This window comes from Urocitellus parryii, chromosome 1 (genome assembly GCF_045843805.1).
Source record: "Urocitellus parryii isolate mUroPar1 chromosome 1, mUroPar1.hap1, whole genome shotgun sequence".
In the NCBI taxonomy this organism is placed as follows: domain Eukaryota; kingdom Metazoa; phylum Chordata; class Mammalia; order Rodentia; family Sciuridae; genus Urocitellus; species Urocitellus parryii.
The window spans coordinates 253,424,291-253,438,476 of NC_135531.1; the positions used below are offsets into that span (position 1 = coordinate 253,424,291).

Consider the following 14,186-nt stretch of genomic DNA (forward strand, 5'->3'; position numbering starts at 1 on the left):
CCTTGGATAACTAAGCTGTTGGAGAGCATCCCTGACCCTTCTTAACAGTCTATTGTCAAAGCCTAGAGGTCGAGAGACCTAGTGCTGCTCTGTGTCAGGCCTATTCCTAGTGATTAGAACTCAGGGGCCCTAAGAAACGTCACAGAAGATCACACAATGAGGGAAAACATCTAACTAAAAATCAACTCTCAATACAACACCATCAGAACAATTTCTTTTCTTTTGGTTGGTTTATTATAATTTGTTTTTTAAAGAGACTTATTTCATGATTCAGGTACTTTTCAGAGAAATAAAATAAGGAAGGATGTTCATGTCTATGGAGTGGGATTCCGTGTAAGGAGAGGCAGTCTAGTGTACCACTTTTGGAGACCTTTTTTATAGGATAACCATAAAGATGGGGCTTCCAGAGAGCTGGGTACTGACAGTACTCCCCTCAGAGTATACAGCACTTTTCAGGAGAGCTACAGAAACTATCAACAAAGAAAGTCAATGGTATGGTTGGGATGTGAGGTGTCCCCCAAAAGCTCATGTGTGAGACAATGCTAGAGGGTTCAGAGGGAAAGGATTGGGTTGTGAAAGCCTTAACCCAATCAGCAAATTAATCACCTGATGGGATTAGTTGAGTGGTAATTGAAGGTAGGTAAGGCCATGCTGGAGGAGGTAGGGCATTGGGGCGTGACTTTGAGTTATATAGTTGTATCTGACAAATGCAGAGTCTCTCTCTCTCTTTCTCTCTCTCTCTCCTTCCTGATTACCATGTGAACTGCTCCTCTCTGCCATATTCTTCCTCTGTTATGTCCCGCCTCACCTTGAGCCCAGAGGAATGCAGTCTGCTGTCTATGGACTGAGACCTCTGAAACCATGAGCCCCTAAATAAACTTCTCCTTTTAGTCCCAGCAGGGAAAAAGCTGACTAAAACAGTCAATATACCAATATTGAGTTATGAAGAAATGGAAAACCCCATAAGACCAAGAAAAAGTGACAGGGTTGAATACATAATAGAAATTCTCCTATTATTTATGTCCCCTCTTAACTAAAAGCCTGAATTAGATACCCAAAATAGATAACCAAAGAACTAGATGGCTTCTCTGCTGAATTTTTTCAAACATTTACCAAAAAACATATACCAATTCTTCTCAAATTTTTCTAGATAATTGAAGATGAGAGAATGTTTCCATTCTTTTATTGTATGAGGCCTGATATTAAATCCAAACAAGGACACAAGAAAGCAAGCAAGCTATAGGTCAATATTCCTAATTAATATATTCTCAGAAATCCTCAATAAAAATATTTGCAAACCAAATCTAGCAGCACATTAAGATTATTTATCATGATCAAGTAGGATTCATTTCAGGGTAGCAAGGATGGTTCAACATACATACATCCATAAATATGGTACACCACCACATCAATGAAATGAAATACAAAAACCGTATAATTTCAATAGACCTGGAAAAAGCATTTTATAAAATCCAACATTCCTTCATGATAAAAACTGAACAAATTAGGTATAGAAAGATCATACTTCAACATAATAAAAGTCATATACAGAAAGCTTGTGAGCTAAATCATACAGAATGGGGAACAGCTGAAACTTCTTAAGATCTGGAATAAGACAAGGATAACACTTTCATCACTTTTATTTAACACAGTTCCAGAAATCCTAGCCAGAGCAATCAATCAAAAGAAAGAAATTAAGGGAATCCAAATTGAAAAGGAGGACATCAAACTGTCACTCTTTGCAGACTGCATGACCTTATATGTAGAAAACCCCAAAGACTCCACCAAAACAATAATGAATTCAGAAAAGTCACAGGATATAAAATCCACATAAAAATTAGTTGTATTTCTATATGCCACTAACAGATTATTTGAAAAATAAATCCAGAAAGCAATCCCATTTATAAGGTCTAAAAAATAAAATAAAATAAAAACTAGGAATAAATTTAGCCAACTAGGTGAAAGATCTTTACAATAAGAACCTATAAAACATTAATGAAAAAAATTGAAAAGGACACACATATACACAAAATGAAAAGACACCTTGTGTTGATGGGTTGAAAGAATAAATATTGTTAAAATTTCCATATACCCAAAGTGATCTATATATTTAATGCAATTCCTATTAAATTAATAATGACACTATTCACAAGGGGAAAAGTCTTAAAATTTATGTGGAATCATGAAGAACCTTGAAGAGCTAAAGTAATTTTGAGCAAAACCCAACAAAGTAGGGGATATACACTAATTTCTTTCAAAATAGACTACAGAAGGGGGAAGTACTGGGGACTAAAATGGAGCAAGCTATACTATATGCATTTATGAATATGTCCTAATGAACTCCACTATTATATATAGTTATAATGCACACATATATGCATTATAATGTGACTATTCTAATATCTTAAAGCATTTAAGACTACACACACACACACACACACACACACACACACAGCACAGCAAACTGGGTGTGGAGGCACATGCCTATAAAATTCCAGCCCCTGAGGAGGATGAGGCAGGAAGATCACAAGACTGAGACCAACCTTGGCAAGTTGGAGTTGGAGGCCAGCCTGAGCAATCTTGTGAAGCTCTGTCTCAAAAAAAAAAAAAAAAAATTAGAAAGGGATAGGTAAGTGATAAGAACCCCTGGAATTAACCTTCAGCACTGCAAACACACAAGTAAACAAAAACAAACAAAAAGCAGCATGATACTGGTATAAAAAGAGACACATAGACCAATGGAACAGAATGGAGAGCCTAGAATTAAATCCACATACTTATGGCCAACTGATCTCTGAGGAAGGGGCTAAGAATAAGCCTTGGGGAAAAGATAGTCTTTTCAATAAGTGGAGCTAAGAAAATTGAATATCCTCAAGCAGAAGAATGAAACTAGATGCCTATCTCTCACCATACCCCCAAATCAGCTAAAATTGATTAAAGATTTACATGTAAGACTTGAAACTATAAAACTACTACAAGAAAACAGGCGCAATGCTTTAAGACATTGGAATGATTGAAGGTTTTTTGGATAATAGTTGAAAACATAGATGACAAAGGAAAATTATGGATTTATAGCAAACTAAAAAGCTTCTGCAGAGCAAAGGAAACAAGGAAGAATATATAAACCACAAAATGGTAGAGAATATTTGCAAACTACACATCTAATAAAAGTTTAATAAACAGAATTGGTAAGGAACCTTTGTCATTCAATAAGGGAAAAACTATTCGAAATTGGGCCATTGACTTAAATAGACATTTCTGGGAAAAGATATACAAATATATATATATAATGTTCAACATCACTAATTATCAGGAAAATGCAAATAAAAACCACTACATGATAGATATCACCTCATTTTGATTAGAGTGAACAGTATCAAAAAGACAAAACTTAGCAAGTATGAAGTTGGGAAGAAAAAAAAATTCTTACACACCATTGGTGGAAATGTAAATTAGCAGTACCATCATGCTATTATGGAAAAAAGTACAAAGCCCCTTTAAAAGTTAAAAGTAGAATGCCATATGACCCAACAATTCTACTCTTAGGTATATACCCAGAGAAATGAAATCATATGTTGAAGATACACCTGAAATCCCATGTTTATTTCAGCACTGTTCACAGTAGTCTAGAAATGAAATCATCCTAAGGGTTCATTGATTGATTAGTGGATAAAGAAAATGTGATAGATACACACAATGGAATACTATTCACATAAACTGGAAGACAGGGCTAAGTGTGGTTATCTTTGTATCTTTCACATACAAATTTAATTTTGTATGTGAAATATATTGATATACTAAGTTTAACTTAATTGATATATTAAATTTAATTTTTAATACTTTTTACTTTTACAGTAAAGTGTTAAAATTAAATTTAATATATCAACTAGTGAAATCCTCTCATTGGTGATAACATTAAAAGGACTGAAATGAAACATGCCAGACACAGACAAATACCACATGATCTTACTCATCTTAAAAATGGAATCTTAAAAATGTTGACCTCACTAGAAGCTTAGAATAGAATGGTGGTTACCAGAGGCTGAGGAAAGTAGAGGGGTTGAAGAACCAGGAAAGTTTGGTCAACTGATACTGTTATAGTTAGGAGAAATAAGTTCTGGTATTTGCAGTAGGGTAATATAAGATATTAATAATGTTTTAATGTTTCAAATAAAGAAAAGATATTAAATGTTTTCACCACAAATGATAAATATTTGAGGAGACAGATTTGCTTTCCTTGCTTTGACTCTTATATAATGTATACTTATATTGAAATATCCATGGTACTCTCCATAAATGTGTACAATTTTATGTATCCATTAAAAATGAAACAGGAAATCATCAATGTAACAATGAAATAATCAACAAGTGAATACTATGAAGTATTTGTAGATAAAACCTATTAAGAGTAATTCATTTCTACCCAGTGAAACAGTAAGTGAAACACTTTGCTTTCAAATATGGAACAATGAAAAATCATACCCATTTTCTAATTCCTCTATGAAATCATTCTGGTACCTACTTTCAGAATAAAAGATAAGAACATGATTTATTATATTTATTATATATCTATATTCTTCTAACTTATGCTAATTTATACTATACTAATCTGTACTAATTTTAATCTATTATACCAATTTTCAATGGTCTTGCAAATAAAATTATCTATAATTCAGTTAATTTTAGTGGTAAATAATGCTGATTATAAGCAGTTCATTAAAAGATAAAAGTAGTTTCTGTTTTCATAGTACAAAACATAAGAATGGGTTACTGGTCAACTACAGATTAAACATTATCATTCTTTATTCAACATACATCTAACAATACCTGACATTTTAGTTGTACTTATTACAAATCAGGAAAGTTTAATAATATCAGTCAGTATTATTTTCTCATTTGCTGTTAGATCACAAATGAGAAAATATCACATAGGCAATGTTTATCCATCTAGCAGGCAAACGGGAAAATAGAACCCAGGCCTAGAGTCTTCCATTGGTACTCAATCAAGTCTCATTATTTATTGTCTTCTGTCTGGGAAGTCCCATAGAGCATGAAGTATTGATTTAGGAATTTTCTGGACATGATTGTGTTGCAACTTGTTCTTTTATATCACTTCTTAATATATGATAAATTGTTCGTATGTATGCTATGATGAGGCTGAAAAACAAATTAAGCCTGGCTATTTAATAAACATGGATTATAAACACTCAACTACCTTCATAATTACTATCGGGGGTCCTGACATTCATTCCATGGTATGAAGGACTGCAGGGTGCATTGTGCACATCTGTGTTGAGCATCTTTACCTCACAATGGCACAGCCTCTCTGCACCCCAGAAGGCCTGATTCCAAGTGGAATTGGGTGAGCCTGGGTGTTCCTCCTGATTCACCTGGGGATTCTCAAAGCCATGACTGGGGGAGGGGCTTTAGATACTGGGGAGGGTCTTAGGATGAGCAGAGAAGGAGTTTGTCAGAAAGATCAGGAGTTATTCATGGCCAGAGGACAAGAGGAATCTGGACGAATTATGGAGAAAAAAAATACAGTAAAACAGGAAGGATGGCAGCATCAGGTATTTCATCTGCTGAAACCCTTTGCTCTGGACATGTCCATATAATACCCAATACTAGAAGTGAGGGCCACACATTAGTACATGTCTTTAGTATTTATTTGTTTGATTCACTCAGTCAGCATTCCCCTTTTGAAGCCTCTAGAGTCAGACTGCCTAGTTTCCAAATAGGCTCAGCTACTCTCTGGGAAAGGGATCTTAAGCCAATTGCTTATCCTCCCTTGGCCTCAGTTCCTCCTCTCTAAAAGAAGCATGAAGTATCTCCATGGGGAGAGCCTGCCTATGAATAGACACCATAGTGAACAACACAGAGCCAAGAGAGGGAGAAAGAAGTCTCATGGTTTGAGTTTCTGTTTCCAATCTTATCTCAATGGAGTGTGCTCTTTGGATCTTCTGATTTTTATGAGGAAATTGATTCTTAAACCAGTTTGTGTTGGATTTGCAACCAATTTTTAATGTCTAATACAAATCTTCTTCAATTTGACTTGGATCATATGAATCTCTTTGTTATCTGTATAGAGTCTTATACACAAAAGAATATATGTTTATTAAACATATAAATGATCTAAAATTTATAAAAATTCTAAAAAAATACATTAATTTAATCACTTGTGCATCAACATATCATCCTAGGTAATTCTAATTCAACGTAAGTGTGTCTTGGCACATGAAGCAAATTCTTCTGTAGAGAAACACATTAGTCCAGAGGACCTTGTTGAATGAATAGAATTCAGAAGAAAACTGCCAGGAGAGGCCAGAGATTCCAGATTCCGTAGGAAAGAACTAAGTTCTTTTCAACATAAGCATCTCAGTGATCATCTGCTCTGTTCCTTAACTTCCCTGAGCACCATTCTTCCGTAAAAGGTGGAAAAAATAATATCTACCTTACAGCTCAAAGGATCTCATTTATAGGACTAAAAAGGACACAAATGCTGTTTGTTGTTCACCTCCCCTCCAGATACCTGGGGTTCAATTGGTGATGAATATACACCTGTCATATCAAGTACCTACAGGTGTTAATTTTTCCCCCTACTTAAATACACAATGGGAGTCACATTTCAAGAAGATCCGTGCAAACATACGCGATCACATTTGGATCTGGGGTGTGATCTTTGGTGGAATATTCAGTGTCCTCCTCAACTGTGAAAAGAATGGTTTCACTGGCATTTGACCCCTAAGGTTCCCTTCAGCTCTGCATTTTTTTTTTTTTTCAGGGCTCCAGAGGGTAACTGTAACGCAAGTTCCTAACAGGGTCTTTAGAAGGTTTTTCCTGCCTTTTTGTACCTGGGAGCAGCCGCTCCTCACCTCGAGGTGTTCTTGGTGGGCGTGGCGAGAAGCACCTGCTCCCGGGCTTTCCTTGAATCTTGCTCCAATTTGCTTATTTTAAAGGAGTAGTTCTGCAGTCTCCTAGCTATTCCCTCAAGTGTGCTTTATGAGATCCAGTGTCAGTCTCCCGGTGGTAGCTTTCAGGTCCCGTTACAATTCCCTAGAGCTCCGAGTGCGTGTGTGCGGGAGGAGAGAATCGGGGAGAGACAGAGTTGGGGCACGAGGATCTAGGCTCCAGTTACCTGTCCTCACAGTCCCCGCGCAACACCGCCAAGCGCGCGGCGGGGCCAAGGAACGCCGCGGCCCCTTTAAGAGCCGGGCCCAGGCCGGCTCCGGGGCCGCGGGAGCCCAGAGCGCCGCGCGCCGCAGTGGAGTTGGGAGCGGGCGCAAAAGTTTCCTCCCAACTCCGGCCTCGCGCGCCGCCGCCGCCGCCCACTCCAGCCCGGGGCCTGGGGCCGGCCCTGCCACCGTTGCCAGGGCCAGGGCCAAGGCCAGCTCAGGGCCAGGCCGGGCCGAGCCTACGGTTTCACTTTGGCGGTCGAGCAGCAGCCGCCTGGGCCGGGCCCGAGCAGCAGCTGGAGGAGCGGGCCACGAACCGTCGTCACGGCCACCGGCCACCTGAGAGGTAGCCCTTCCCGCAGCCGCCCCCTCCTCGATTCCCACCCGCCAGCGGCCTCCTACGTAGGTGGAAGGGGAGCTGCCGCGAGCCCCTGTCCCCGAGGGGTCTCCGGGGAGAGGTGCCGGGCTCCCGGGCCGCCAGCGCCCGGCGATCCCCCGAGTGGGGGCTGCATCCGCGGGGCCAGACACCTGTCGGTCGGACCCGGCGCGGTAGACCGGAGCCAGGATGAAAGTAACTGTGTGCTTCGGCCGGACGGGCATCGTGGTGCCCTGCAAAGAGGGCCAGCTGCGCGTCGGGGAGCTCACCCAGCAGGCGCTGCAGCGGTACCTGAAGACCCGGGAAAAGGTGAGCGCCGCGCGGTGGGCGTGCAGGCAGGACCCGAGAAAGGGGGCGCGGCTGCTGCGCGGGCTACCCACGAGTGCCCCGAGGCCAGTGCACCTGCCAGGTGCTCTGAGACCTGAAGGCGCTGTTAAGGAGACGCACAGCACCCAGGCGACTATTGGGCTCAAGTTGTGGCTACAACTTTGATGTGTTGCTAACATAAGTGACTCAGGTGCCTTTGGGCGTTTGTGTGTGGAATGACAGCATCCCATCGCCCTCAATTGCCGGCTCCTTAGAAATAAGCAATCTGGGACTCCAAGCCAAACTCACTAACTCGTTGCTCTTTAATATGATTTCCAGGTGATTGCACTACCCTAAGAAGTTTGAGACTCACAGGTTTAGAACTCTTTTGCTGGGACACTAGGTGCTGCTCACTTGAAGTGTGATTTTTGACCCCTTAAGGCCCGCCTCACTTAGGCTCCGTGGAGTTAGAAAGTTTATTGGTGCAAATAACACTTACACAAAGTTATAACTGATAAGGCCTTTGGAGTTTCAGCCTCATGAGCTGACCTCTTAAGGATCTGGGTAGGGATTTAGGTGGAAGGATGCCATTTGCCTGCACCAATCAGTCTACATTGAACGCGTTTTCAGTTTAACTGTAGATTCTATGAGCAATTACTAGGTGAGTCCTGCCTGGTCCTGAGTGACTATTAAAATGAGGAAGATGCCCTCAGCTCTGTCCCTGAAGTCAGTAACAAGTAAAAATTAACTTTCTTTAAAATAATGCAATACATGTGCAGAAAATCTAGCTATGTTCTAGAATTCACTCAGGTGTTTGGGTAATATGTGCCTTTGTGCCTTTCTTAAATGAGCACTTTGAAAGATATCTTTTACTTTGTTGAATTCTCACATGGAACATTTTATATGCCCCAAATCCTCTTCAAGCAGGGCAAGTCACAAACTCTTGTTTTAGGTGCCAGCGGTTCTCTTGATATTTGTTCTCATGTTATGGGATTACCTAAGTAGTGTACATTGGCCAATCTGGGATGGAAAAATGTAAGTCTTAATTTCTTTTAAGGTCATAGGATATCCAAAGTAATCAAGTAGTTTTGTTTCTTTCAAGTATATAGTAGAGGAATTTAAGAAATACCTGTACCTTCTATGCTTCCACTATGAATTACTCTATAGAAAAATCTGATTCTGGACAAATACATGTGTATTTTACTTTGAGCATCAATAACTGGAGGATAGTACAGTGAAAGGTTTATTGGGATATTAAGTATAATCTGTGAAGCTGAACTCTTTGCTGATAGAATTGAGATGAGGGAAAAAATTTAAGGTGGTCTATAAAGCAATATGAGAATTCACCCCTTAGCATTACTACATTAGCATGTGTTATTTATATATGTCAGTTAAAAACACATCTAAATGTGTAACCAATTGTTTTTGAAATCATATTTCCTTAACTTCTGAAAGTTGGCTAGGGTTAGGAGTAATGATAATCCTTTAAGATATACTATTAAGATAATAAATTTATTTTTAATTTATTATTAAAAATAATTTGATCTCCCAACTCTTACACATTTAGAAGTTTACTACAGGGCTAAGTTGTCCAAATATGGAGGTAAACCACAAGCTTCTAAATAACATTCAGAGAACTAACCAACTGATTTTTAATGCAATGTAATTTGATCTTAAAAGGTGTTAAAAACTGTTGGGATTCTGGACTGGAAGAATAATTTATATCAGAGAATGTGCAATGTAATTGCATTGATCGGTTTACTATTAACAGACATTACATTTTTCTGTGTTTACATTTATATGTTAGTGAATGTGACATTTAAAGGTTACCTGCAGCTTATAAAATTTTCCTCATTTTTAGCTTTTAAAGTTTCAATTTGACAAGTGGTGTTTTCCTCCTCCCCATACTCTTTTCCTCTAGTTTCTTTTTAAATAATATAATCATAACAAGGCTCAACTGATAAATGGCACTTACAATGGAACAAAAATGTCAAGAAATACTCTAATTCTCTGCTTTTATTCATTGAATTTTAAAAATAATGGAAAAAGGCCATAAGTGTCAAAATTCAATTAAAAAACAATTTATAATAAATTCACTTTTCTGTAAATTTAGTGAAAGATTTAAAAGATTTTTCCCCCCCTGGACAGCAAAGTTTAAGCCCTGCACTCAGTAACAACTAACGTGTATTGTACTTATTGCATGTAGCCTCTATGCCAGGAACTTTATGTATATTACATGACTTCACTCTCAAAACAATCTTAGAAGGTAGATGTCCCCAATTCACAGATTGGGGAAAAAAGGCATGAATAGTAAATTTGAATTGGATTGCTATCAGTCATTAACAACTTCACCTCATATGTTATATACCAGAATATATGCATCTTTTTACAGATTTTGAAAAGACAATTGCCCCCTACTGATTCCTCAATATAGCAATCCTCCTCACCACCCCAGTAATGGGGATTGAACCCATGGCCTTACATATGTAAAGAAAATGCTCTATAATTGAACTATACCCAAGCCATGGGACATCAACAAATTTCTTTTGATTATATCTTTTCATTGTTCAAGTGTACATGTTATAGGGAGAGGGACAACATCTGAAACAAATATTGTAGGATTTTCAAAGCAACTATAATAATAATCCTCAGCCTAATTACAAAAAAAAAAAAAATGGTCAAGATCTTTTAGTCATCCAGGTGGAGAGAGCTATAATGAAGCAAACACAGTGACTGGAACATGAATTTGAGTTTTCCACTTTTGGGGGAAATATATTTTTCCTGAATAATTGATATTGGAGAAAGGTAGATTTTAAGATTAGGATGGAAGTTGTAGTTTCTGAGGTTTAGAAGGTAGGGGAAAGCCCATAGAAGCCCTTCTGGATTTTGTAAACAGCATCAGAGGAGTCACCACCACCTGTTGAGAATAAACAAAGAAAACTGGTATTTGTGGAATGTTGGGAACCCGTTGAATCAACAGAACAGAAGTAGGTGAGATACTTAAGAACCAGGGAACTCTTGGGAAGGCTCTGATGATATTCCGAAATTTGGGACTTTGAGGTTCCTGCTGCCCATGAACTCCCTTAGAGAGGTGAGTTGTCTAAGGGGTGAGAATTACAGGATGCCTTATCTTTGGATCCTGGTACTTTATCAGTGTCCTGGGCTCTAAATCCAATTTAGCAAAGTAGTTAGTGGAAAGGTGATGGTCTTCTTAAGTGGTCAAGATGGGAATCACTGAGTAATTAGTTAAATTTATCATCAAAATTACTGGTGTCACAGGTGAATGGATGATTGAATCACAACCTGTAGGGGTTCTCAATCCAGGCCTCCAATTTTAATGTTTAACATTTTGAACAGGACACATTCCCAAGTCCCTTTTGCCATTTTTTTTTCGTCCAGTGGGTATGGAGTGGAGGCATAAGTATTTCAAAGAGCACTCCAAGTTATTCCAAGCCCAGCCAGAGTTGAGAACAGGTTATCTAGCACTCATCTTTTGCTTTTGCTAAAGTTAAAACTCCACTTTTAAACTCTTTTGATAGCAGATTCTATGTCTTAGATACCTGTAAACTACCCTTTCATTACATGACTGTCCCTCTATTCTTACCCTGAATCAATTATTTCCTGGGAAAGTACTCAAATTATGAAATTGCACACCATGAGTCCAATTGAATAGGAAGAGACTCCTATAGTAATAAGAGTGTATAGTGTGTTCAGGAGTTCAAATGAGATAAGAAGTTCATGAGCTAGTGAGCATGCTAGAATTTTAAAAATGCAAACGTATGGATCTGACTGTATATATGAATATACTTTTTATTTTAAAATAAATATTTGATAGGCTTTTCAAAATGAAGCTTTTCTGTATTCAGCTATTTTGGAGAATTTGTTTTTATAAGTGGAGACCAGCTTTCCAGAACTTAGAATTCTCTGATAAGACTAACAACTCCATGATTAATTGTGGGATCAGAATGTAAGTGAATTTGTGCAGTAACAAAAATCTCGTATGATATGGTGTGATATTACCCTGGAGAAGTAGGCCCTAACGTGAATTTCTGAACTTTTCAGCATGTGATGCCTTGTTACCTAAATAGGCTCTAAGGTTCTTATGTACATAGTTTAAGTCCAGACTGAATTCCTGAAATGTTTATTGTGTGTTTGACGTACTTAAGTGCTTTATTTCCTATTCAGTCTTCTCCTCTTCTTTTGTATAGAGTAGATGTTCTTCCCTGAATGTGGATAGAACTGTTTCACTATCAGCTCTAACTTGCTTTGGCTTCTGCCACTGGACTAGAGTATTGAAAAGCTTCTAAATTTGTAAACATTGGGATCCTGGGATCTGCTGTGACCCACAGACATATTTTCTTAGGTCTTAATGATCTCTTCTTATTTAGTTGTCAGTGTCTAAAATTGTTGAGATTTCACATAAAAATACAAATTTCGATCTTCTTTTGGGGAAAAACAAATCAGAAACTCTCAATACTGGGCTTTACTTTCCCACATGACAACTATCAGTTGGAACTAAGACACCTCTTTTGTCTTTAGAAGGAATTATTAATGCTCCAGTCTCCATTATTGCCTAGTGAGGTTAAATGATTATTGTTGGGTTTAACTTTTCCCTGTTCTTATTCTCTTACTTATGGCCCACTTAATGCATTGTTGCTATTTGTCTGGCCTCCTGAAAGACACTTGAGTTATGTCCCTGGACCTTCTCTTTCTCTCTTCAACATTTACAACCTGCACACAAGGTTTGCTGACCAGGGGTTGACTGCAATTTGGTTCATTTGAGCTAGGGTAATTGCATTGTGTGGGATTAGGAGCCACAACTCTGATATGGAGGTTGGTATCTTGGGCTCAAATAGCTTAGTGAAGTATTCATTTCCAGGCATTCTGTGTTAGAATCTTTTTGAGGAAGATGGACAAGTGGCATTAGATTTTTATGAAACTGTTTTCTAAAGAGACTGAGAGTTAAAATCATCTGAGGAATCACTTAAAAACTCAGAGCTTTAGGCCTATCTTGGAAAGTCTGCAGAAGTGCATCCCAAAAGAACCTTCTGGTACGATGGAAATGTTCTGGATCTGTGTCTAATAGAATAGCTACTAGAAACATATGGCTGTTAAATACTTGAAATGTGGCTACTGTAAGTAAGGGGCTCAATTGTATATTTTAATTCACTTTCATTTAATTAGCCACAAACAGGTTGCCTATATGAACAGTTCAGGTTCTGTGCTCTTCTGATGGTTTCTCTGAGCTGCTTCCGAAAACCACTTCCTTAAAGCCTGGATCCCAAGCAGTTCTTAACTTGACATTCTTAAAGATATTGCCACTTTGTACTGATAAGAACTTTGCCATTGGAAAAGGATCTTCATTTATTCTTTGTTGTTCAGAGGTGGCAGAGAGACTCTAAATCTGAAATCCCCCATGTAAACAGTAGGGATAAAAAAGCAGCTGGACTGGAGAGCAAGTTAAGGCCTGCCCCAGTTTTTACCTTGCTGTACCAGCCTGTGAATGTATCAGGAAGAAATGGACCAACAAAGAGCCACTGAACCAATTTCTGGACAATTATCAGAACCATTTTTAGTGAAACTGAGATGCTGCCTGACTATTAAAAATACGAAATATTTGAAGAGTATGTTTCCTATATCTCATACTTTCCTGATTTTTCTGCCTTCCTTACTGGCTATTATCAGTCTCTTTGGCTCTTTTCTTCCTTCCTCCACTACAGCCTGTCATTAGTATGCCCCAGGACGCAGTTCTTAAACCTCCTCTGGTCTCTCTCTACTTATTCTGTGGTGAGTTCTTCTAGTAATGTGACTCCACATACCATTTGTATAGCTCCAGTGCAGATCTCTCCTCTGAACTACCAACTCCATCCAGGGCTCTCCTTGACACTTTTGCTTGGATGTCAGGTGGGCACTTAGCACTAAAAGCATGTCCTGGTCCCGCTCTCCAAATCCACACCTCTCATAATTTAACCATGTTATTAGAAGGTGATACCATCCTTCCAGTTGTTCTAGACAGAAGTCCTCATCCTCATCCTTGATGACTTCTTTGCTCTCATGAGTTTTCTGTTGGTTTTTTTTTTTCTTAAAGTTTTCCTATTTCTGCCCTCTATACTCCCCACTATAACTCCTTCTTAACATGTAAGCTAGGGTGATCATTTAAAATCTAGTCAGGTCCTGCCATTCTTCTATTCAAGGTCCTCTGATTGCTTCCATCTCTCTCATATGGCCTATAAAGTGCTCCCTGACCTGGCTATCTGTGCAGAAGAAAGTTAACATGGCAGACCTGAAATTGCAATCCTTAGAAAGGCTTGCTTGAAAAGCTTGGCCCTTGG

General features: G+C 38.7%; 1 protein-coding gene across 2 annotated transcripts in view; it reads left to right on the forward strand.

Annotated features, from left to right (window-relative positions):
- The first annotated feature begins 7,659 nt into the window (after window positions 1-7,659).
- Window positions 7,660-14,186, forward strand: part of Pard3b (par-3 family cell polarity regulator beta) — a 986,773-nt gene continuing 980,246 nt past the window's right edge. For both annotated transcript variants that reach the window (XM_077803361.1, XM_077803362.1), the window contains exon 1: window positions 7,660-7,857. In XM_077803361.1, coding sequence (XP_077659487.1) covers window positions 7,738-7,857 — 120 coding nt within the window. In that variant the 5' untranslated portion in view covers window positions 7,660-7,737. The remainder of the gene's footprint in view (window positions 7,858-14,186) is intronic.